This window comes from Ambystoma mexicanum, chromosome 7p, assembly GCF_040938575.1.
Source record: "Ambystoma mexicanum isolate Mex_15411 chromosome 7p, UKY_AmexF1_1, whole genome shotgun sequence".
NCBI lineage: Eukaryota > Metazoa > Chordata > Amphibia > Caudata > Ambystomatidae > Ambystoma > Ambystoma mexicanum.
This window is the reverse complement of record NC_090939.1, coordinates 474,279,326-474,302,229: the sequence shown is the minus strand read 5'-3', so window position 1 is coordinate 474,302,229 and position 22,904 is coordinate 474,279,326. Positions and strand designations below refer to the sequence as shown.

The window sequence follows — 22,904 nt, the reverse complement described above, 5'->3', positions numbered from 1 at the left end:
GGATGATACGGAGACTGACACGGCAGCGACGGGTACGGACGACGAGGCATACGACGAGGATTTTCCGTCGTCGCCTCCCACCAGGGCCTCTCCGCCCGACGAGATCGGATCTTTCCACTCCATGATCTCCAGGGCTTCCAAGCTTTTCCAACTCTGCCCTGAGGAGAAGAAAAAGGAAGGCTTCCTTTATCAGCGGCGCGAGGCCAAGAGGAAGACGGTCCTCGCAGTGCCTCTGTTGGACGACATTTGGGATGAGGGCCTTTCCCTCCTCAAGAACCCTTCCACGACGCCAGCTAGAAGAGACCGGTACGAGAAAAAGTACCGGGTCCCGGACACGGCCCCCCTATGCCTCCGGGCGCAGCCTACCCCGGACTCCGTCGTCTCCGCGGCAGCCAGGAAGAAAGCGGGGGGGGGTGCGGCCTCCACATCGACTTCCCCGCCGGACGGCGAGGGAAAGAAATTGGATACTATGGGGCGTAGAGTCATCTCGTCGGCAGCGACGACGATTAAAGCGGCCAACGCCTTGGCTATCGTGGCCCGCTACGACAGGGAGCTCTGGTACAAGATGGCTCCCCTGCTGGATTTTCTGCCGGACGCCAAGAGGGCGGAGGCCCTTGAGATCCTGCAGGAAGGTGAGGTGGCCTCGGACCACGCCATCACCGTGGCGACGGACATCGCCGACACTGGGTTCCGCCAGCTGGGCAACGGCGTTTGCCTTCGACGTCGTGGATGGCTCAAAGCTACGGACTTCCGGCAGGACGTCCAGACCAGAGTCCTGGACATGCCCTTCGACGGGAACAACCTGTTTGGGAAGACAGTGGACGATTCCCTTCAGGCCATCAAGGCGGATACGGAGACGGCCCGGGCCCTTGGAGTCCTGCAACGACGGACGCCCTTTCGGAGCGGCGGAGGCAAGGGCGCCTCCAAAGGTTCCGGCGGCGGTTTCGCTTCCTACCGTCAAGCGGCCCGCTCGTCGTCGCAAGAGGCCTACAGAGGACGAGGCAAGTCTAGCGGACCCCGCCGTCGTCGCCAAGGAGGTCAAGGCGGCAAGGCCGCGTCCAAGCAGGATTGAACCGGCCGTGGGGTCGGGCCCCCACCGAAGCACCCCGGTGGGAGGCCGGCTGGCGGGCTTCGTCAGCGTGTGGGAGTCCATCTCCACCGACCGTTGGGTGCTGGACGCCCTGGCCCGGGGCCACGCGCTCGAGTTTCAAAGAAGGTGCCCGCGCGTCCCCCCCGTGGCCAGGAAAGAACTTCACGTCCCTCAACTTCTCCTGGAGGTAAAGGCGATGCTCAGAAAGGGCGCCATCGAACTCGTCCCAAAGAGGCTTCGGGGCTCCGGAGTCTACTCGAGATACTTCCTCGTGAAGAAGACGACTGGAGGATGACGCCCCATCCTAGACCTGCGACGTCTGAACAAGTTCATCAAGGCGCAGAAGTTCCGGATGGTCACCCTCCAGCACGTCCTGGGTCAGCTGGAGGAAGGAGACTTCCTATCGTCGTTGGATTTGGAGGATGCCTACTTCCACATTCCCATCCTAAAGGGGCACCGCAAATTCCTCAGATTCGTGGTCCAAGGGCGTCATTACCAGTTCAAAGCCCTTCCCTTCGGACTACGGTCGGCACCCAGGGTATTCACCAAGTGCCTTGCACCGGTGGCGGCGCAGCTGCGCCGCGAGGGGATTCACGTATACCCCTACCTGGACGACTGGCTCATCCGCGCCAAGACGAGGGAGCTCGCCGTGGTCCACACGGCAAGGACCGTCCAACTCCTCACGGACCTGGGATTCTCCGTGAACTACGCCAAATCCCACCTGGTGCCCGCGCAAGTCGCACTGTTTCTGGGAGCGAGGCTCGACACAGTGTCCCTTCTGGCCTCCCCGTCGGAGGAGAGGACCAGGACCATCTTGGGCAAGGTGCAACGGATGTTGGTGGCCGACGCGGCCAAAGTGAGGTCCATCAAGTCCCTCCTCGGGATGATGTCTTCCTGCATCTACCTCATTCCCATGTGCAGGCTCCGGATGCGCCCGTTGCAAGAATTCCTGGATGCGCGCTGGATCCAGACGACGGGCAGCTTCGAGGAAAGGATCAAGCTCGACGAGAGTTTCCGACGAGCGATACGGTGGTGGGGCACCCGCGCGCATCTGACGGCGGGCATGGACTTCCAGACCCCAGCCCACCAGGAGACTGTGACCACGGATGCCTCCCTGGAAGGGTGGGGAGCGCACACCGAAAATCTGCACGCAAGGGGACTCTGGCTCCCGACGGAGAAGTCCCTACATATCAACGTCCTGGAGCTCTGTGCAGTGTTTTGGGCCCTCAGGTCCTTCCTTCCGTCCCTCAAGGGCAAGGTGGTGAGGATCTTCACCGACAACACCACCACCATGTTTTACATCAGGAAACAGGGCGGAACCAGGTCCCCAGCGCTGTCCAAGGAGGCGCAGGACCTGTGGCATTGGGCCGTCGCCCAAGGGATTTTTCTGGTGCCGTTTCATCTGGCAGGGATAAAAAACACCATCGCCGACTCACTCAGCAGGGAGCTGCGCTCGTGCCACGAGTGGGAGCTACGGCAGGATCTGGTGGATCGCCTCTTCCGACGGTGGGGCACACCCCAGATCGACCTGTTCGCGACGGCGACGAACACCAAGTGCCGGAGGTTCGCCAGCAGGTTTCCCCAGACGAGGAGCATGGGCGATGCTTTCTCGTTCCCCTGGGAGGGCCTGTTCCTCTACGCGTTCCCTCCCTTGCCTCTGCTAATCCGGCTCATCAACCAGCTCAAGAGGTCACGGTGCAGGATGATCCTCGTCGCACCTGCGTGGCCGAGGCAGATATGGTTCCCGGACCTTCTGGACTTGTCAGCGTCCCCGCCGATCAAGCTGCCGGCGGACGCGGATCTACTCTCCAGGGAAGGAGGCGCCATCCTCCACCACGACCCGAAGTCGCTGAACTTGCAGGCCTGGCTCCTGCAGCGCTAGAGTTTGGAGGATACGACATACCGGCCGATTGCAGAGAGGTTCTTGCAAAGGCCAGGGCGTCCTCGACTCTTAAATGCTACGGACACAAATGGAAGAGGTTCTCTGTCTGGTGCCACGCACAGAAGATTAACCCTCTACGGATTACGGCTCCCCAAGTACTGCCGTACCTGCTGACGCTGGCCAAAGCTGGTCTGGCACACGCGTCCATCAAGATTCATCTTGCTGCGATCTCCCGATACACCAGAACCACGGGCCGGACGTCCTTGTGGTCTCATCGTCTGGTGAAAGAGTTCATGAAGGGACTGTTCAGATCGTTCCCGCCGGTGAAGGCTCCGGCCCCGGCGTGGGAGCTCAACGTGGTGCTGACCAAGCTCATGGGACCTCCGTTCGAGCCTCTGCACTCGGCCCCGTTGAAGTTTCTATCGTGGAAAACAGCTTTTCTTGTGGCCATCACCTCCGCACGACGAGTGGGAGAGATCCAGGCCCTTTCCTGCAAGGCCCCGTACTTGACTTTCCACGACACGAGGGTAGTGCTCAGGACGCACCCCTCCTTCATGCCCAAGGTACCGTCGGACTTCCATCTCAACGAACCCTTGGTGTTACCTGTGTTTTTCCCGTCGCCTTCGTCGCCGGCTGAGAGGACTTTGCACTCGCTGGATGTAGCTAGAGCGCTGAAGTTCTACGTGGACCGCACGAAGGGTTTTCGGAAGACGTCACAACTCTTTGTGAACTTTGGACCTGTCAATCAGGGGAAGGCTCTCTCGAAGGCTTCCATCTCCAGATGGCTCTCCGGCTGTATCATGTGCTGTCACCGGTTGGCAAACCGACCGCTGCCTGGCCGTCCGAGAGCCCATTCCACCAGAGCGATCGCAGCTACCACGGCGTTCCTATCTGGTGTGCCCCTGCTGGACATATGCAGGGCTGCTACGTGGAGGTCGACGCACACCTTCACGAAATTCTACTGCGTCGACCGGGATTCCAGGGAGGAGTCCAGGGTCGGCCAGCAGTGCTGCGCAACCTGTTCGCCTAAGGTGAGCCTGGTGAGGAGGTAAGATGCTTAATGTTGAGTTGATGTGATGCTTAATGTTGAGCCTTTGCCACCTCCCGTGGTTGTGCATGTGTGTACTGCTATGTATTCTTTATTCATGAGCATGTGAATCCATGCCAGACCCCATGCTGGAGAAGGAACAAGTTACTTACCTGTAACTGTTGTTCTCCAGCATGGGTCTGGCATGGATTCACATGCGAACCCTCCCGCCTACCCCTCTGCGGCTCTTCACTTGGTCATACTGCCACTTCACGTGCTTCCAAATCTGAAGATGGCTGCCAGAGGCGGTGCTTAGGTAGAGGGCAGTCATTGGCTGTGGTCAGTATGACGCAGAGACCAGTGATTCGTTTCTGATCTGTCTTTCGTAGTAATAACCAAACTGATACTGGTTTTTTCTTTACCGAGGATTCCCAGCCTGACGACGGGGAATATTCATGAGCATGTGAATCCATGCCAGACCCATGCTGGAGAACAACAGTTACAGGTAAGTAACTTGTTCCTTTCCTGCAGACTCGCGGTTCCTGGAGCTTCAGTCGTGGAGACAAGAAGGACGACATCTGGAGTGATCTGCACTACCCAGGGATGAGGCCAGTAGCAGCGACGGAGAATAAAAGGTGCACTCCTTTAAAACAGGAGAGGCTCTACAGATGGCTATCCGGACCACTACAGCAGTGTGCAGCGATTTCGACCACGAAGAGGATCCTCTGGCTGTGGAAGATGAGCTGGTTAATCCCACCAGGCTCAAGGGAAGAAGACTCTGGTCTGGATCTTCTCTTGTTGTTGAAGGGTAGATAGCTCAGGACTGCAGCAGGGCTCCACCGGGACTCGGTAGTTGCAGCAGCCGTCTTCTTCTCTGCTTCTCTTCGGTTCCTTGCAGTTCCAGTGGCGACTCTGACTTCCAGCCCAAGAGTCCTGCCTTTTATGCGACAATCCCCCATTCACACAGCCTGGCTGTCAATCACCCAGCGGGGGGGGTTGTCCGGGCCGGACAACCACCTCAGGCAATCATGACAAAGTGCGACTTGGGTTTCCTAGGATACCCTGTGTTGGGGGTTACTGCACCCCTCCCTCACATAAAGCCCACCTAAACACCCAGGTGCCAAGAGGAGGGCTTCTTGAAAGAAGCCCGCCAAAAGACGGTGAACAAAAAAGGCAAACCTGGTTTGCAGCACAAAGTAAAACACAAGATGGACTTTAACAAAAAGAAATGGTGAATAAACCCAACCGGAGCCAAAAGAAAGAGTATTTGGTCAAGCGGGTTTATGTTCGAGGCTAATCTGATAGCCTGGAACAGTACCACGTTTATATAATATAATTGCGGTAGAAAAGTTAGTGTAGATACCACTGCCACCAGCCAAGTCTTAATGTTAAAAGAGCAAAACAAAGCTCAGAGAGGCACAGACAAAAAGGGGTAGGAACTAACCCTTTACAATACTCCATGTAAGATGGGGTGTACTGGGTCTGTAGTTTAAAAGTGTCTATATAAAGTTAATGGCAACTTTACATGTTTCTGGGGGACAGTAGTCAACCCCAGAGAAATGGAGTCAGTGGGAAGTCTTAAAAGACAACCCTGTGTCACTGCACTGAAGATGCTGTGTAACACACACACACCAAAAGTGGATGTCATGGAGTGGTGTGCTCCAGAGCCCAAATTCACACAAACAGTAGAAATACACATGGCAAAACACATGTAAGAGTGGGAAAAAGGCTCACACACTTACCAAGTGGAAAAATAAACTCCAGAAATCCAGCAAAACTGCTGGGGGACTCACTTGGTGAGGGAAATTAGCCATAGAATGAGAATTCTCCCTAACAGGCATCACCTGATAAAGAATGCAATAAGTTGTATCCACTGGAAAAAAGGGTTACGACTGAGGCAGCATTCTCCACCCGAATGCCAACAACACCACTCTATTCAGATGTACAGTGGAACCTGCTGCAAGAGGGCCTTCAAGAGGTCCCTGAACCAGTGCGGGCTCGGCTGCTCGCGATTGTATCGGAAGGCAAGCAAGTGAACCACAACATTCTTAAAAACACTTTGGACGCTGCTGAAACAGCAGGAAGGACCTTGGCCCAGGGTACCCTACTAAAACGGCACGCCTGGTTGAGGAACTCCAGGTTTAAGCCTGAAACCCAAGCAGCCTTAATAAACAAGCCGGTTGAGGAGACCAACTTTTTCAGCAAGTCCGTGGATGAAGCACTTAAGATAGCCAAAAAAGCACATGAGACTCTCGAGACCTTAAACCAGATAACCCAAAGGCCTTCACAACCGAGAGGGAGCTGCTCTCGTTCCTTTCGTAGGCAGTCTCGTTCCCCCCCCCCCCCCAAAACCAGTATGATTCAGGAAACCACTGGTCCTCAGGACAATGACCTAACACCGCCACCACGTATCCACATAGAGGACAACGCTGTGGGAAGGGTAGGGACCGGAATTCCACCGCCATAAGTTCCCCACCCTCAGGTCAGAAATGACCCTCGGGTCCGCGTCCACTCCCATGCCTCCCAGGTGGGGGGATGTCAAACATCATTCCTTCATGCATGGGAGGGGATAACAACAGAACAGTGGGTGATCAAGACCTTCGCCCGCAGGTACTGCATAGAGTTTTGCCGACCACCTCAATTCAGACCACCAAAATCAAGACGCCTGACACCGGAACACCTATGCATCCTGCTGCAAGAGGTAGAGATCCTACAGGAAAAGGGCGCCATAGAAGTTGTCCCTCTTCTACAAGTAAATAAGGGTACTTATTCAATAAACTTCCTTGTACACAAAAGGATCTCCCCATCCATCCTGTGCTAGACTTGCGCCCATCAAACAAATTTGTCAAACCTCAAACGTTTTGTATGGTCACGTTGTAAGAAGTAATTCCTCCGCTGACACAGGGAGATTACATGGCAACATTGGATATGAAAGATGCATACTTTCAAATTTCAATGTTGCCGGCGCACAGAAAATACCTAAGGTTCATGAAAGAGGACAAGCACTAGCAGTTCAAAGTACTCCCCTTCGGCATTGCCTCAAGACCAAGGGTGTTTACGAAGGTACTGGCAGTGGCGCACCTGCGCAGGGACTACGTCCCAGTTTACCCTTAGCTCGACAACTGGCTCCTAACAGGGGATTCCTATAGAATATGCCTGTCTAACGCTCAGAAGACGATAGACCTCTTATTCAGCCTAGGATTTTCCATCAACCAGAAGAAATCCAGTCTAGACCCCAGTCAAGTCAAGCATTTTCTAGGGGCTCTAATTCGGACAGAAGACTAGCTAGTCTTCCCCTCCAACGAGGGGGTTCAAAACATGCTGTTTTATATCCCTTTGTATGCAGCCAGTGGAGAGGTGACGGTACGCAAAGCCAGGCGACTGTCAGGAGTGATGGCATCCTGCATGTACTTAGTTCCTCACTTGCGTCTGCGCATGTGTCCCATGCAAGAGTGGCTCAACAGCCAGTTGTCAGGCCAGCGGACAATGGAACGATCGAGTGGTCGTCTCGCCAGCCCTCGTTCTGTCTCTGCAGTGGTGGTCGAGGGAAATCCTCTTGAAGGGAAAGGCCTTCTTCACCCCCGCAGTAGAAGTCACTCTCACGGGGGTGGGGGACTCGCCTGCTTCAGAAGACGGCTCACAGCGTGTGGTCCGCAGAAGTAGCATCCAACCACATACATCTGTTGGAGCTATATTCGAAGCACTGAAGCCTTTCAGTCACAGCTGCAGGGGAAGACTGTCCTTATCCTCACAGACAGCACCACGGCCATGTATTACCTAATAAAGCAAGGGGGCTCACAATCTCCAGGGCTAACCAAGCAGTCTCAGAACATTTGGAAATGGCTGTCAAACACAGGATGTTCCTGTTGTCCCAACAGGTTCCAGGGGAACTCAATCTTCTGGTGGACGTGCTCAGCAGAGACTTCCCACTGCTTTTCGAGTACAAATGACAACTACATGAAGACATTGTCTCTGTTTTTGCACAATGGGGCTTCCCAGAGATAGACTTGTTCGCAACTCAGGAGAATGCTCAATGCCAAGATTACGCCTCCAGGTAACCCCAGAACCGATCCAAGGGGAATAGTCTCTGGATAACATGGTCAGGGAAATTTGTTTACGCTTTTCCTGCAACTCCCTTACTCAACAAGATAGTGCACAAGATGCACCAGGAACCAGTCACCTTGATATTGGTAGCCCCCATGATATTGGTAGCCCCCATGTGGGCCCGCCAAGCCTGGTTCTCTCATCTGATGGAGATGTCCCTATCTCCTCCAATGAAACTGCCTTGCCCATACAACATGTTCTCAGGACAGACTGGAAACACTGCACCCATGCCCGCAAACTCTGAACTGAACGGCCTGGCTCCTGAGGTCATAGAGTTCGGGCATCCCCAACTTCCTCAGAGATGCATGGACATACTTAGGGAAGCGACAAAACCTAACACCGGATATTGCTACTCCAGTAAATGGAAGCACTTTATCTGGTGCAATTCCAAGGGCATCAATCCCATTGACTGATCTCCTACACGCATTGTATTATACCTGACTCACTTACTAGACTCGGGCCTGGTTTTTAATTCCCTGAAAGTTCACTTGGCTGCTCTCTCAGCCTACACTACGTCACAACAGAAGGTGTTGTGGTGGAAAATACCAGTTATCAAAGCTTTCATGGAAGGGGTTAAGAGGATTCATCCCCCCATTTCTAGCCCGGCTTCTGGATGGGACCTAAATGTGGTATTGACTAGACTTATGGGGTCTACTTTTGGGCATATGCATAAGGCAAGCCTCAAGGATCTTACCTATAAGACAGCCTTCCTAGTGGCTATCACTTCTATTAGAAGAGTTAGTGAACAACAGACCTTTTCAGTTCTAAACCCTCTAGTTACAGTTCACATAGATTAGGTGGTTCTGCGCACTCACCCTCGATTTGCGCCCAAATTTATTTCCAAGTACCATGTGAAGCAATCAATCGAACTGCCTACTTTCTTCCAGAACCCCACTAACATGGCCGAAAGAAGCCTACACACATTAGATTTGCGCAGGACAGTCATATTTTACCTGGAAATAACTAAACCACTAAGAAAGACAAACCAATTTTCCTTTCAGTGGCCAGCTGGTAGAGCAGGAGATCATGTCTCTAAATCAGCCATCTCAAGGTGTATTGTCAATTGCATCACACTCTGTTACACTTTTGCTAAGAGAGAACTGCCCTTCAAGCCGAGAGCAGTGTAAAGCTCTGGAGGGGGATATCTGTACTCCTCTCTATATGGCAGAGAGGCACAGAGGACCCCAGCCAAGATTCTCTATAGGGTAGCTATGGGCGAACAATCAAGGCTTAAGCTCTCAGGAGGTGATGCCGGCTGGTCCTAAGTACAGTGCAGTCCCCAAGCACCCACAAAGGAATGTCCACACACTATGTTAGTGAAAACACTCTTTATATAAATAAGGTTCACGTTATATACACAATCTCGATAAAACACTTTGGCAATACTATAATGGCAAATATATACAGTTCTAGGTGGTACGACGATTACTCTGATTCCATTAAAATGCATCAACTGTACTCAGTTAAAATAGCATACGAATCAGCACAGCAAAACAATATCAACCATAGACTTAGGAGGAACACAAGTTGGTTAGACAATTGGCAGAATACGGGGGCCCCTTCCACTAAGCACAGTTCTGTTTGAGGATCCCCCCACCTGGGCAACCTGTAAATGAAGATGCGCTACAAGCCCCATCCATTTATTGTCTGTTAGTCTTATCTCCTTCTATAAAAGTTCTACTGCCCCAAAGTACCTGGTTTTGTAGAGTTCTTCTGTGAGTTGTCAACAGGCCCTTCTTGATCTCACTCCTTTTAAGGCGGGAGCCTCTGGTCGTCTAGATTCATTGAAGGAGGTATACGTTGTCGTAAAGGGAGCAGCTTCGATCTTAGCGGTGTTCGTTGACGAAAGCTTGTGAACGTCCAGTGAAGAAGAGGCGTGCGGTGCCCCTCGACGATGGGTGTTTGTTGCCGCTAAGAGTCAATGAAGAACTTTGGCACAGCAAGTGCGTCGGCGAACGGGACGTGACCATGGCTGGCTTCATTAGCTTTGTCGGTGTCTCTGAGGTCTTCGGGTGGCAGGAAACCCACCGGCAGATTCTCCTCGGTTGTTGGTGGCGGTACGATGAAAGCGGTCGACGAGGTTAAACAAGAGTCCTTGGATCAAAATGTTCTAAGGCAGAAGGAGCACTGTGGCTCCGGTCGGCGACGGTGGACGGCTGTCCGGTGCTTCTCATCGGCGGTCCCCTTCTCTGGTCGGCAGCCTTTCATAGGTCTGTCTACCAGGGATCTTTGGCAAAGATCAGCTGCTGCACAATGGTCCCTCGTAGCTCGGGAAGAGGTCTCCTAGCCAGATCCTCTCTTGGATCAGTTCTTGAAGGCACAGCAGCTTTCAGATTGCAACGAAGGGAACAACGGTTCGCCACCTTCTTCTGCCTCGGCTTTGAGAGTAAGCACCAGTTTTAACTTCAGCTTCTGAACGATTTCTAGCAGTGAGAGGCCCCCAAATATACTGTTCTCCAATTCACTCTGCCAGGGTCACACTTAGGCAACCAATCACTCAGAAGGGCGGTCAGGCAGCCAATCAGGCACACAGTGCATTCAGGCCATTCTTTTCCATCCAGACACTCACAACACAGAATGTGGATTCGGACAAGCACTCTGCCATTCAGAACTACACACTGCATTCATACCAGTTTCGGGCGGGGCTGTCTCGGTCATTGTGTCAAACACCAGATACTAGACACCCATAACATTCCTTCACACACTCCATTCACCCAGGTCCCACCCCACGGGCGTACCCACAACATAGTCATTGCGAAGGCTCCAGCCAGTCTGGCCTGGACTTCCCCACAACACCATATATGAAACTTCCACCCAACAGCCAGTCGGGGGGGAAGGGACAGAGTCAGGGCTTCCCAGGACTTCGGGAAAAGTAATGTAACAGCCGATAGAAAGCAAGGGGCCAACTTGTTTCCTATCAGGAATCCACTGATTCCAATGACACGGCCTGGGCATCCCAAAATGGAGAATGCTCAGAGCACCTAATTCAGCACGTAGCTGCCACCAGCACGTACCCTGCTCTGTGGGCCACCCACAGGTGCACAAAAACATACACTAGGAGTACAGGGTTGTACTCCCACCCATGGGTGCCATAAGGGTATCTCAAGGGTCTGTTCACCAAACCAAATACAGGATGAGCCGCACCTCCAGGAGTCCCACATGAACTCCTGCGCTTAAAACAAGACAGAACACATGATAAAAAGCAACAAACGACAAGGATTCGGAGGCCCTGTCCCTCCGATGCCAGCCGATTTCCAGCATCACAGTTGCCCCCTCCAGACTGAGGCTAGGGTGTCTAATCTCCCACGAGATTGACACCCTCATCCAGACAGTCAGCATACCTTCTGGAAAGGCCATCTGCATTATCGTGACTCTTCCCTGGTCTATGCTGTATGGTGAAGTCTAACCCTTGCAGGCTAATGGACCACCTGAGCAGTTTCGGGTGTTCACCCTTCATCTGCATAAGCCACTTCAGCGGCTTATAGTCTGTTTGGACCTTGAAGGTAGACCCTGTAAGGTAGGGCCTAAAACGCCCAAGTCTCCAAACTATACTGAAACATTCCTTTTCAACAGTAGCCCACCTAAGTTCTCTACCCTTGAGTTGTCTACTGATTAATATGATCGGATAGTCCCTCCCTTTGTCATCTAACGGGGACAAGACCGCTCCAAATCCGGTGTTGCAGGCATCAGTCTGGACGATAAAGCGCTTGCTGTAATTGGGTGCACGCAACGCAGGTGCCCTACACAGACTTGTTAGGGAGAATTCTCTTAAGGCTAATTTCCTAAACCTAGTGAGTCCCACAGCAGCTTTGCTGGATTTTTTTTTCTTTCTCCTGCTCCTTTACTCCCACTCTTAGGCATGATTTGAGGTATGTCTTTGATTTCTTATGTTTTTATGGGCTATGGGGTTTCTTTTTACTCCATAGGTTATCATCTGTTTTTCTGTATGTGGTACACAGCACCCTCAGTGCAGTACCACAGGGGTGTCACAGTAACCCCCAAACATAGACTCCATACCCTGGGACTGACTACTGTCTCCCAGGGCATATAAAGTCACCATTGGCTTTACTAGTCCAAAATTGTGAACAGAACCAGTACAAACAATCATATTGTGGAAGTACTGGTAAAGGGTAATTCGATTGCCCCTGGGTCTGTTTTCGAGGGGGCACTGTCCCGTCCTCCCTCGTCGAGTTTCTGGCTGTGGCAGTGGTTACCACGCAAAATATTCCACCGGAATATTCTCTATGGGATTTTCCCATTCATTTTAAACGCACCACTTTTTGGTGCAATGTTAAAGATACCGCTGGTTTATTTATTTAATATTAAATCAACGGTTGGTCTTTTTGCCAGAACTCGATTCTAAAATGGCGTTTGTGTCCGTCTCTGTAACTCTGACCAAGGTTGAGCCCTTTGTTCCACTATTTTGGCGGGCTTCTCCACAGAAGCCCTCCAAATGGTGCCACTCTGTCTGGGTTCCACAGGAAGGGTGGAGGGGGGAATTGGCACCCTGGACTGCGTTGCCTTAGCAACCCAAGTCGCACTCTACTCTGATTGGCCCAGTGGTGAGCCGCCCAGCTCACCACTTAGCATGTGTGATTGACAGCTAGGCTGATGAATGGGGGTTTTTCTGCATAAAAGCAGGGCCTTCGGGACTGGAACTTCAGAAGTCGCCACAGGACCTAAGAATCCGAAGAGGGACGAAGCTGTGGCTTCTGCAACAACGACACCACAGGTGAAGCCCTGCTGCAGCTACCTCACCACTTTCCCGACGACAAGAGAAGATCTTCTGCTAGACGAGTCTTCTTCCTCTGAGCTGGTGGGACCAACCAGTTCACCCTTTTTTGCCTTCCAAAGATGGCCCTTGGTCGAATCGCCCGTGACAAGCACCCCGGCGGCCGGATAGCCAAGCGCACCACTTTTTGACCACGAATAAAAGGACCGCACCTTTTAATCGGGAACTCCGCGGCTGGTTTCATCCCTGTGCAGTGCAACGACTCCAAGTTTCCTGCTCGACGGGATCCTCTCTTCCCCTGGTCGGAACAACGAACTGCAACCACTGCCAGGAACAACTGCTCCACTGGAGCTTCCTTTCTCTTTAAGGTACTGTGTCCTGCCTGGCATCCCTTTATACAGATTGCTAAAGGTGACCCTTAAATCCTTGGCGTCTATACTGGATTGGCTCCAGACCTCTAACTATATCTTTTGAACACTCTGCAAAGACTTTCAGTGCACTTTAAACCGTGTGATCCTGGGCACATTTCGTTTTGCTCCATTTAAAGTGGGCCTGGCCTATGAACTTTGGCTCTACAGTATAACCTGCCTTTCTCCCCTTGCTCTGAACTCTTAAGTGTTGGGAACTGTTTTATTTTATGCTCTGCCTTTTCTCCCCCCTTTTAACCTAAACTATTGGAGTGCCATCTAGGTTAAGCGCTCACTTCTGTCTTAACAAATAGTTGTCCTTTAACCCTGACTTGTCTGATAGTTATCAAGGGAAGTGTGTATACTTACCTGACTGTGTTTTAGATTACTTTTCATCGAGAGTGCTAGTGTATTACCTAAAGTGTGTTTTAAATAAATAACTATATACTTTTTATACAAAGCTCTGGTCAGTGTTTGTTTGCTCTACTGTGTTTTGGCCCTATTGTGTATACTCCGCATACTGCCCTACTCTTCTTGAGAGAAGTCTGACAGCTCAGCCACAGCTACCAGGTAAATCTGGGAGGTGCAGACTGCTACCAATTGGGTTTACTGTTGATCCTGTAGTCTTAATCGTTTTGCAGTGTTCCCCAAGGGAACTGCACAGGATTCTGCCTAACAAGACTTTCTTTCAAGCCTACAAAGGCCCTCTGGCAGTCTTCCATCCAATTAACCTTCCTCTGTTTGGGCGAAGTCAGAGCTGTCAGAGGGGCAGCTATGGTTCCATAGTTCACCATGAAGTTTCGATAATACCCAGTGAGGGCCAAAAAGGCTTTTACCTGGGTTTGAGTAGTGGGAGTCTCCCAGTCATGTATATACTGTACTTTACTGGGGAGAGGCTGGATTTGACCCTCTCCTACCTCATGACCAAGATACACGACTTTCCCCTGAGCTATCTGGCACTTGGTGGCCTTGATAGTGAGGTTAGCCCTTTTCAAGACCTGCAACAATTTATCCAAATGAATCGAATGCGGTGTCCGGTCATTTGGTCGAAAATAAATAGTCGAATGACCATTTGATCGAATCAAAATGGTCGGAAAAAAAAAGGTCGAATTTATTATTTTATTATATATATATATATATATATATATATATATAGGTATATATATATATATATATATATATATATAGGTATTGGTTGCTTAAAAAATATTTTTTAATAAAGAAAAAGGGGGGTTGGCGGGGGAACCCCCCCATAAAATACTAATAAAAAAAAGCGACCTTTTATTTTTGACCATTTTACATCGATCAAATGGTCTTTCGACCATTTGGTTTTCGACCAAATGACTGGTAACCGTCAAATGCTCCTCCCAAGTGGAACTGTAGCTGGCGATGTTGTCTAAGTATGCCACACAAGGTCTGCAGCCCACTGAGTGCATGATTGACTAAACTCAAAGTGGCAGGTGCATTCTTCAACCCAAAAGGCATGACTCTAAACTGGTAGAGCCCTCAGGTGTTGAGAATGCAGTCTTTTCCTTGGCATGGTCCGTCAGTACTATTTGCCAATAGCCTGGGGTAAGATCATAGGTGCTCACAAATTTGGCGGAGTGGCTGGGTGTAACGGTGCTCATTCACACCTTGAGAAAAGACCCTAGGTCGAAACACATGTTGGCAATTCTTGAAATGTAAATGGCATATAATTAATATCCGATTGTACACAAGTGTGTCTGCCCAACTCTGGCAGTTTGTGACCTGACCAACGCACCATTAACATATAACTGTGTCCAGCAGTTAATGGAGAATCATTCTATGGTACTACCATATACCACATGGCAACTGCCATATCCAGCGCCATCACAACCAAGGTTCCAAGCCCAAGTCTCTACCTTCACAACCATTGGGACTTCTGTCCCACTGGAACCTTCTCACCAGGCTGCAGGAAGAACTTCGGTCAACCCAGAGAGAGAACAGATCAGCACAGGGGCCCACACTTCCTACAAGTTCCTACCATCCCGAGTTATTTCTTTGAAACGTAAATTGTGTATGTTTTGTTTTTTACAATCCCTGCTCTTCCAAAGTCCTTAATATCCCAACATTTATTTTCACAGGAGGAAAATGAAAAAAAGAGCCACCATAAGGACCACTCGGATAGTGAATCAACATCTTCAGATAAGTAAGTTCTTAACTTTTGGCTACTTGCAAGAATTTAAATTCTGTGTACTTCCCTTCTATGTTTTTCTAATATTATGAAATTGCTCTGGGCTCAGAATTCATCTGGACATCTTCCATTCTAATAGATTCCTTATCTCAGGTATTTGTTTCCACTGACAGCTGTCCTTTGAAAATATTAAACCAGCAGCGGGCTCAATGTGGTTCGTTACGAACTGCCTTTGTGTCATCAATGGCACAGCTCTGACAGTGACACCACAGTCATATAAATGGTGTATATTGCACCTTGTGACATCAGTCCTTTTATATGCACACTAAGCATGCCCTCTGCTAACGGAAAATATTTTGTCTCTACTGCGCCATGTCCTGAGCCCCTAAAGCCCCCTGCTTTCAAACATGACTGTGTCTGCGACTCCTACATGACGGTAATTGTAGGGAAAGATGTTATTTTTGCTGCTTTCGCTCCCTAAACATAAATGGAATACCCAACGTTTTGATAATGTGTTGAACCTATTCTCACATTTGGAGGCCAGTGAAGCATTTTTAAACTTGACTGGTCTTGCTAAGCTCATCTCTTTTGGGGGTACAGATCAGTTCCTATGGGTATCCATGTAGGAGAACTCTGTTCTCTATAGTAAAATTCTGTTAATTTTTCCTTCACACGTCAACTTACTGTAAAGTTCACTAGGGACACATTATGTCCCTATAGTCGGTTATTCGTAAATTTCTAGTTACAAACTTGATGTGTCAAAGACTGGCTGGTGGCAGCAGATACATTTCTACTGTTTTCTTGTTATGGTCCTGTGCACTTCTGCATTTTACTGTATAATGCCATTTAGAGTACCATGTACTGTAAAATGGCTGTGCCACAAGATATTTCTCTGTCTCGTTAACCTTCTTGTACGTTGGCCTTCTCCCTGCCATCCCAGGGGAGGATTTTCCATATATGAGCCCTTTCCTAACGAAATCCCCAGCTTTATCTGTCTGTCTCTGGATGTAGGAGCTGAGACATTGTCTGTTTCCACATCTATGTGAAAGTATGTCTGTTACTGGGCCATTTTGCATTGGCAAGAGCCTGGCCACGATTGCATGACATATGCCAGTTTGAATGTTGCAGAACCTTACCAGGGTGGAGACTTTCAAGTTGAAAGCTACTAGCCACACACATTTAATAATGAAAGGCAGTGCATGGAGACCATGCACTGTAATTCAATCACGTTCTCAGGTGAAGCCTGCCTAGTATTAACCACAACCGTAGAGTACACAATTTGAATCACAATTCAGTAGCAAGACAAATCACCAATGAAAGCGAAGATTGTAGTTGCATCTCGTTATAGGGTTAAATGAAAATAATTTCAATACATTTTAATATATCAGCAACACATATATGTGAGTGGGAATGTTTGTTTGCTCTGTCTATTCACACACAACTGATGTAGAATTTAGAACCAAAAGAAAACAAGGGTCCATTCCTGGCTTTGTCACATTTAAGAACATCTTGTTCTGCCAGGGGAAATTACCCTATCTGTTTTACGTATAAGCATACCCAAGTGTCAATGTTCCCTTTATTCTTTCTTGGCTGTGTGCATCAATGGAATGCTTGTGTATGCAATTTAGTAATGTTTATAACCAAGTGATGCAGTGTGATAGTATTGGTGTCTCTTTCTAACACGTAGGCAATTATTTTTTCTTGTTTTTTTTTTTAGGTTATTTATTTTTATTTTTTTTCAAAACTTTATTTATACATTTAGGACCTTACAGAAGTAATATAACATAATACCATATCTTAAATGTACAAGGTGATACTTATTCACCCATAATTTCCAAAATTAATCTTTAAGAAGTGAAGTAACAGAAGGGAACAGAATACAGGGAGTAATGCGACAGAAAGTAAAGGAAAGAAATAAAATAAACACAAAAACAAAGTAAAATAAGAACACTAGAACACAATCAAATATTTTAAGCGTAGAGATCAATAAATGCACCACACATCATCTCATATTTATCAAGTTGATCTTTTGCCTTAAAGGATATTTTCTCCCTCTTGGACAAAAGGGACAAATTCAGCAACCCGTCAATGTTAGGAGAGCTATCACTTTTCCAAAATTTCAAAATCTGCTTCTTGGCCAGCAAAAGAGCTCTATATTTCCAAAACATTTTACTTATAGTCAAACCAATGTTTGAAGGCAGTAAACCTAACACATCAACAAGTGGATCTCTGGGTATAGAGAGATCCAGAGCCAACTCCAACCTCTGAAAAACACCATCCCAGAATTGTATTTGACCACAGAACCACAACATGTGGAGTGCAGTGCCCACTTTCCGATTACAGTTCCAACAACAGTCCACATTACTCAATTTACTCATTCTCATCTTCCATGGGGACCAGTATAAATAATGATTAATTCTTTGTTGTGTATATCTCAAATCTAAATCCACTTTGTATTTATCCGGACCTGCACATATGCGGCTCCAATCAATATCCAACAATGTGCAACCTAAATCCGAATCCCAGTTCCCTCTACCACACTTCGATGGTAACTTAGATGCAGAGGGTGTAATCAATTTATACAGAGTGGATGCAGACAAGGGCACAGTCTTTGAGAGAACAAAAGTTGTAGGTGAGGCATGCATTGTAGGATTCATCAGCGAAAAAGTACAACAAAAAGTTCCCGTGGAACATTATATTGACAAATTTCTGACATTTTCAGCTTATACTTAAAGAGCAGAAACTCAAAATCAATCATATTCTGACCATCATAAACCTGTCCAATCTTCCTGATACCAACTCTCTGCCACGAGATCCATGACAAAACACGGTTGTTTGTTTCGCCGCCTGGTTTCTCCATAAACTGGAATCTGCACACTAAGTATTTCTCTTCCCGAATCTCATTACCTTTACGCCATTCCTTCACAAAGTGCTTTACAAAAGGCGGAGTGGTGCCAACAGGCAATCTTTTATCCATGAACAAAAGAACAACCGGTGGGACAGGAGAAATGGACTCCTCCTCCTATTTTAATCCAACCTGCACAAGTACTGTGATCAGACATCAACCAATGATGCAACGCATGTAGCGTAAATGCAGAATGATACCGCTTTGTCGGGAAAACCAAAGCCGTCTAGCTTCACTTACTTATAAAGAACATCTTTCGGGACTCTCGCTCTACTTCCTTCCCCCCACACAAACTTATCCAAGGATTTATTGATGCTACCTAATTTTTTGAAAGCGCCAGAGGGAGAATGCTAAAAACATATACACATTTCGTGAAGAAACATCTTTTCGAGGGGATTGGGTCCTCCGACGTATTCCATATCTATGACATGTAACCACCACAGTTGTGCTGCTTCGGAAACTTTTTTCGGCGTCTGCGTCGATGACGTCGATGCGCCGTCGTCGAGGGCCTCCTCCGACGTCCGACGTCATCCGATGTGATGAGTAGAACGCACGACGCCCGTAGCCTCAGTTCCGTTTTTTCCGCGAACGTGTTGCTTCGTGATTCTCGGTTCACGCCTCGACTCTTTGGAGTTCTGTTCTTCTCGGTTCTTCGAACCTGTTCGTTTTGTGCAAATCCTTCGTGTGAAGATGTCTTCTACTTCGTCTTCGACCCCGCGTCCGGGTTTCAAGAAGTGCGGGGAGTGTGGGTCCAAGATGTCGGTGACGGACTCGCACGACGCCTGCCTCTGGTGCCTCGGGGAGGCCCACAACACGGATGACTGTATCGACTGCCAGTCGCTCACGTCCAAAGCCTTACGCGAACGTAAGAAGTTGTTGTCGGTAGGTCGGGTGTCCAAGCCCAGGAAGTTGAAGTCTGCGGGGCTTTCGACGGATGATTCGAGGGGTGACTCTCCGCGTCATCGTCGGAAGTCTCGTGGGTCTCCTTCTAGGAGTCGGTCTCGCCACTCCTCAGCCTCTTCGAGGCGTTCTCGGAAGCGCCGACACCGGTCGTCTTCCAGGTCCTCCTCGGAGGACTCTGCCCGGCACGTCGCTTACCCCACCAGCCGTGCGACGCCGGAGGAATGGGCTTCCTTCGGGAAGAAAATGCTGGCGATTCTTGAGTCGCAGGGTACTAAGCCGTCCGCGCCCCCGAGTGGGGTCGGTCGTGTGAGGTCGAGAGACACCGCTCGCATGAGTGGTCGGCACGAGTCACGGGAGAGGTCCCGTTCGGACAAGGAGACTCGTTCTCGCCGTACCCGTTCCAGGTCCCGGTCCTCGACGCGTTCGAGACCGTGTGCACCTGTGAAGTCTTCGAGGAAGACATCGACGTCTGAGGCGTCGCGGGCGTCGACAGGCTTTCTCGAGGCTCCGGCTTCGAGGAAGTCGTCGAGGCCGTCGACGCTCGGGTCGTCGAGGGACACGCTCGGGGCTCCGGCCTCGAGGGCTGTGTCGACGCCGCCGATGCTGGAGGCGGCGCGTCTGACGTCGACGCCGATTTCCTCGGCGCCGATCCTCTCAGCGCCGATGCCGGTTCTCTCGACGCCGGCGCCGATTCGCTCGACGCCATCAACGCCTTTCGTGTCGGAGGTACCCCGTGGCACGGGAGAACCCCCTAGGAAGGCACTGGTTAAGAGCAAGCACTCTCGGGTGCCTTCTTTTCGCCACCTGGACTATATTTCAGAGGCGGATGAGGATTCTGATGGCCTGGTTCCTAGTCAGGTTCCAGATGAAATTGTCTCGGGCCATAGTCAGTTTGACGATTTGAGACAGTCACTGCATGATGCCAGTGGACTGGACACCTCTCCGGAGGTGGAGTTTTGTAGGCCTGAGCCTGGCTCTCATGCCGATTCCTCGTACCGGCGCCTTATGGCTAGGGTTTATGAGTACTTGGGATGGTCTGCTCCCCCAGGGGAGTTTGTGCAGGATGATCTGACAGACATCCTTGATGTTGGTCCCCCAACTGACCCGGTACTGCCGTTCCATATGGCTTTACAGAGAAGGGTGGCGGCGGCTTGGACTGCTCCAGAGAGTCTCCCGGCGGTGGGCAGATCCTTGTCGCGAAAATACCGTCCAGCCAGTAGCGACCCCTGCTACTTGACCAGGCACCCCACTCCGGAGAGTTTGGTGGTGCAGGCGGCCACGGCCCCGGCAAAGCAGGCGTCGTACCCCACCATCCCTCCTGATAGGGACGACAAACGTTTTGATGGCTGGGCGAAGAAAGTGTTTTCTTCTGGTGGTATGGCGCTTCAGGCGGCCAACTCCATTTGTGCCTTGTCTCGTTTCACTCACACTCTGTGGAACTGTGTTGCGTTGGCGGCTGAACATATTCCAGAAGGGGACGAACGGGATGGTTTCCTTGCTATGGTCCAGGATGGTAAGGATGCCATGTGTGAGTCCGTTCAGTCGGGTTTGGATTTAGCTGAATGCGTCAGTAGGTCCATGGCGGCGAGCACCGTGATACGCAGGTTTGCGTGGTTGCAGAAGTCGGGGTTTGCTCCTGATGTGCAGTCCCGGCTCCTCAACATGCCCTTTGACGGTGCACACCTTTTTGGCAGCAAGGCTGACGAGAGCCTTGAGAGGTTGCAGACCTCAAAAGCTGCAGCGAAGTCGTTGGGCGCTGCAGTTCGCCAACTTCCGCCTTTTCGTCCTAGGGGACAGCAGTGGAGGGGTGGTTCCTTTCGCTATTACTCATCCTTCAGTAAAGCGAGAGGAGCTGGCAGTCAAAGAGGCCATCGCAGGGGTACCAGAGGTGGACGACAGGGTACCCGTGGTGCCAAGGCCGCTCGGGCAGTTGCCTCTTTGCCCTCTGGTAACGCCGCAGCCGCTCCCACTCAGTCGTGAGGCCATGTCCCATGGTTCACCGGTTGGGGGAAGGCTGGCGCAGCATCTTGTAGAGTGGCAAGCCATTACTTCAGATGTGTGGGTTCTGGAGATCATAACCCACGGCTACTGTCTTCCCTTTCGGCACAGGCCTCGCGACAATCCACCGGGGAACCTCTTTGCAGAGTCCGGATCCGCTCCTTGCGCAGGAAATTCATGCCCTGCTGGAGAAAGGCGCCATAGAACTGGTGCCTGTAGCGGAGAGGAACAAGGGATGGTATTCCCCTTATTTTTTGATTTCGAAGAAAGACGGGGGATTGAGACCCATCATGGACTTGCGCGGTTTGAACAAACTCCTCAGGAAGGACAAGTTCAAGATGGTTACTCTCTCTCAAGTCCTCCAGGCCCTTCAGTTTCAGGACTGGTTGGTGTCACTCGACCTCAAGGATGCTTACGTCCATGTGCCGATCCATCCCAAGCACAAGAAGTACCTGAGGTTCGCGGTTGGCGACTCGCACTTTCAGTTTCGGGTCCTGCCGTTCGGATTGACCTCCGCCCCGAGGGTTTTCACCAAGCTCATGGTGGTGGTGGCAGCGCATCTCAGGCAAGGGGGGATTCACGTCTACCCCTACCTGGACGATTGGTTGGTCAGGGGGAGCTCTCCCGAGCAAGTCCTAGATCATCTGTCCGTCACCTGCCGCTCCCTTCACAGGCTGGGCTTCTCCCTCAATTTAAAGAAGTCCCATTTGACGCCAACACAGCGGCTCCAGTACATCGGAGCGGTGCTCGACACTTCCCTGGGGCTGTGTTTTCCTCCCCAGGTGAGGGCTCTTCACGTTCAGCAGATGGTGCACAAGTTTCAGCATGCCCAGACGCTCCCTGCGTTCCGAGTTCTTGAGGTTGCTCGGCCTCATGGCATCCTGCATTCTTCTGGTGCCAGAGGCTCGCCTGCGGATGAGATCTTTGCAGTGGGCACTCAAGACGCAATGGTCGCAGTCCTCCGGCAGGATGTCGGACCCGGTTCAGGTGCCGCCCTCGGTCGCCCGGGATCTTCTGTGGTGGGCCGTCGAAGGCAACTTGATGAAGGGGGCTCCATTTTGGCATCCCTGGCCGGAGGTGACGATCGTGACGGATGCATCCCGCACGGGATGGGGAGCTCATGCCAACGGGCTGACAGTCAGCGGTCGTTGGTCTCCGTCGGAGTCCAGACTCCATATCAATCTTTTGGAGCTGAGGGCCATCAGGCTAGCCCTGAAGGCTTTTCTGCCGACTGTGCGAGGAAAGAGTGTCCTGATCCTGACGGACAATACAGTGGCCATGCACTACCTCAACAAAAAGGGGGGGGGCCGGGTCACTTCCTCTGTGCAGGGAGGCGATGCAGCTCGAGTTCTGGGCCATCCAGCAGGAAGTTTCGATCTCGGCAGTTCATCTGGCCGGAGACGAGAACGTGACGGCGGACGCTCTGAGCAGGCAGAGCGCAATCTCTCGAGTGGGAGGTGGCTCAGGAGATTCTCCTGGAGATCTTCGCCCTTTGGGGGACCCCTCAAGTGGATCTCTTCGCCTCCAGTGTCAACCAGAAGTGTGAAAGGTTTTGCTCGCGGGAATTTCCTCCAAAAGGAGCCTTAGGAGACGCGTTCGTGGTGGAGTGGTCATTCCCGCTGCTGTACGCGTTTCCTCCAGTCCCCGTCATCCCGCAAGTGCTGCGGAGGTTACGGAAGTTCGTTTCCCGGATGATCCTCA

General features: G+C 50.8%; 1 protein-coding gene across 5 annotated transcripts in view; it reads left to right on the top strand.

The window, feature by feature from the left end:
- Positions 1 to 22,904, top strand: part of KDM6A (lysine demethylase 6A) — a 1,954,130-nt gene that overhangs the window by 1,476,314 nt on the left and 454,912 nt on the right. For all 5 annotated transcript variants that reach the window (XM_069636498.1, XM_069636499.1, XM_069636495.1 and 2 more), the window contains one exon: positions 15,348 to 15,412. In XM_069636498.1, the coding sequence (XP_069492599.1) occupies positions 15,348 to 15,412 (65 nt within the window). The remainder of the gene's footprint in view (positions 1 to 15,347; positions 15,413 to 22,904) is intronic.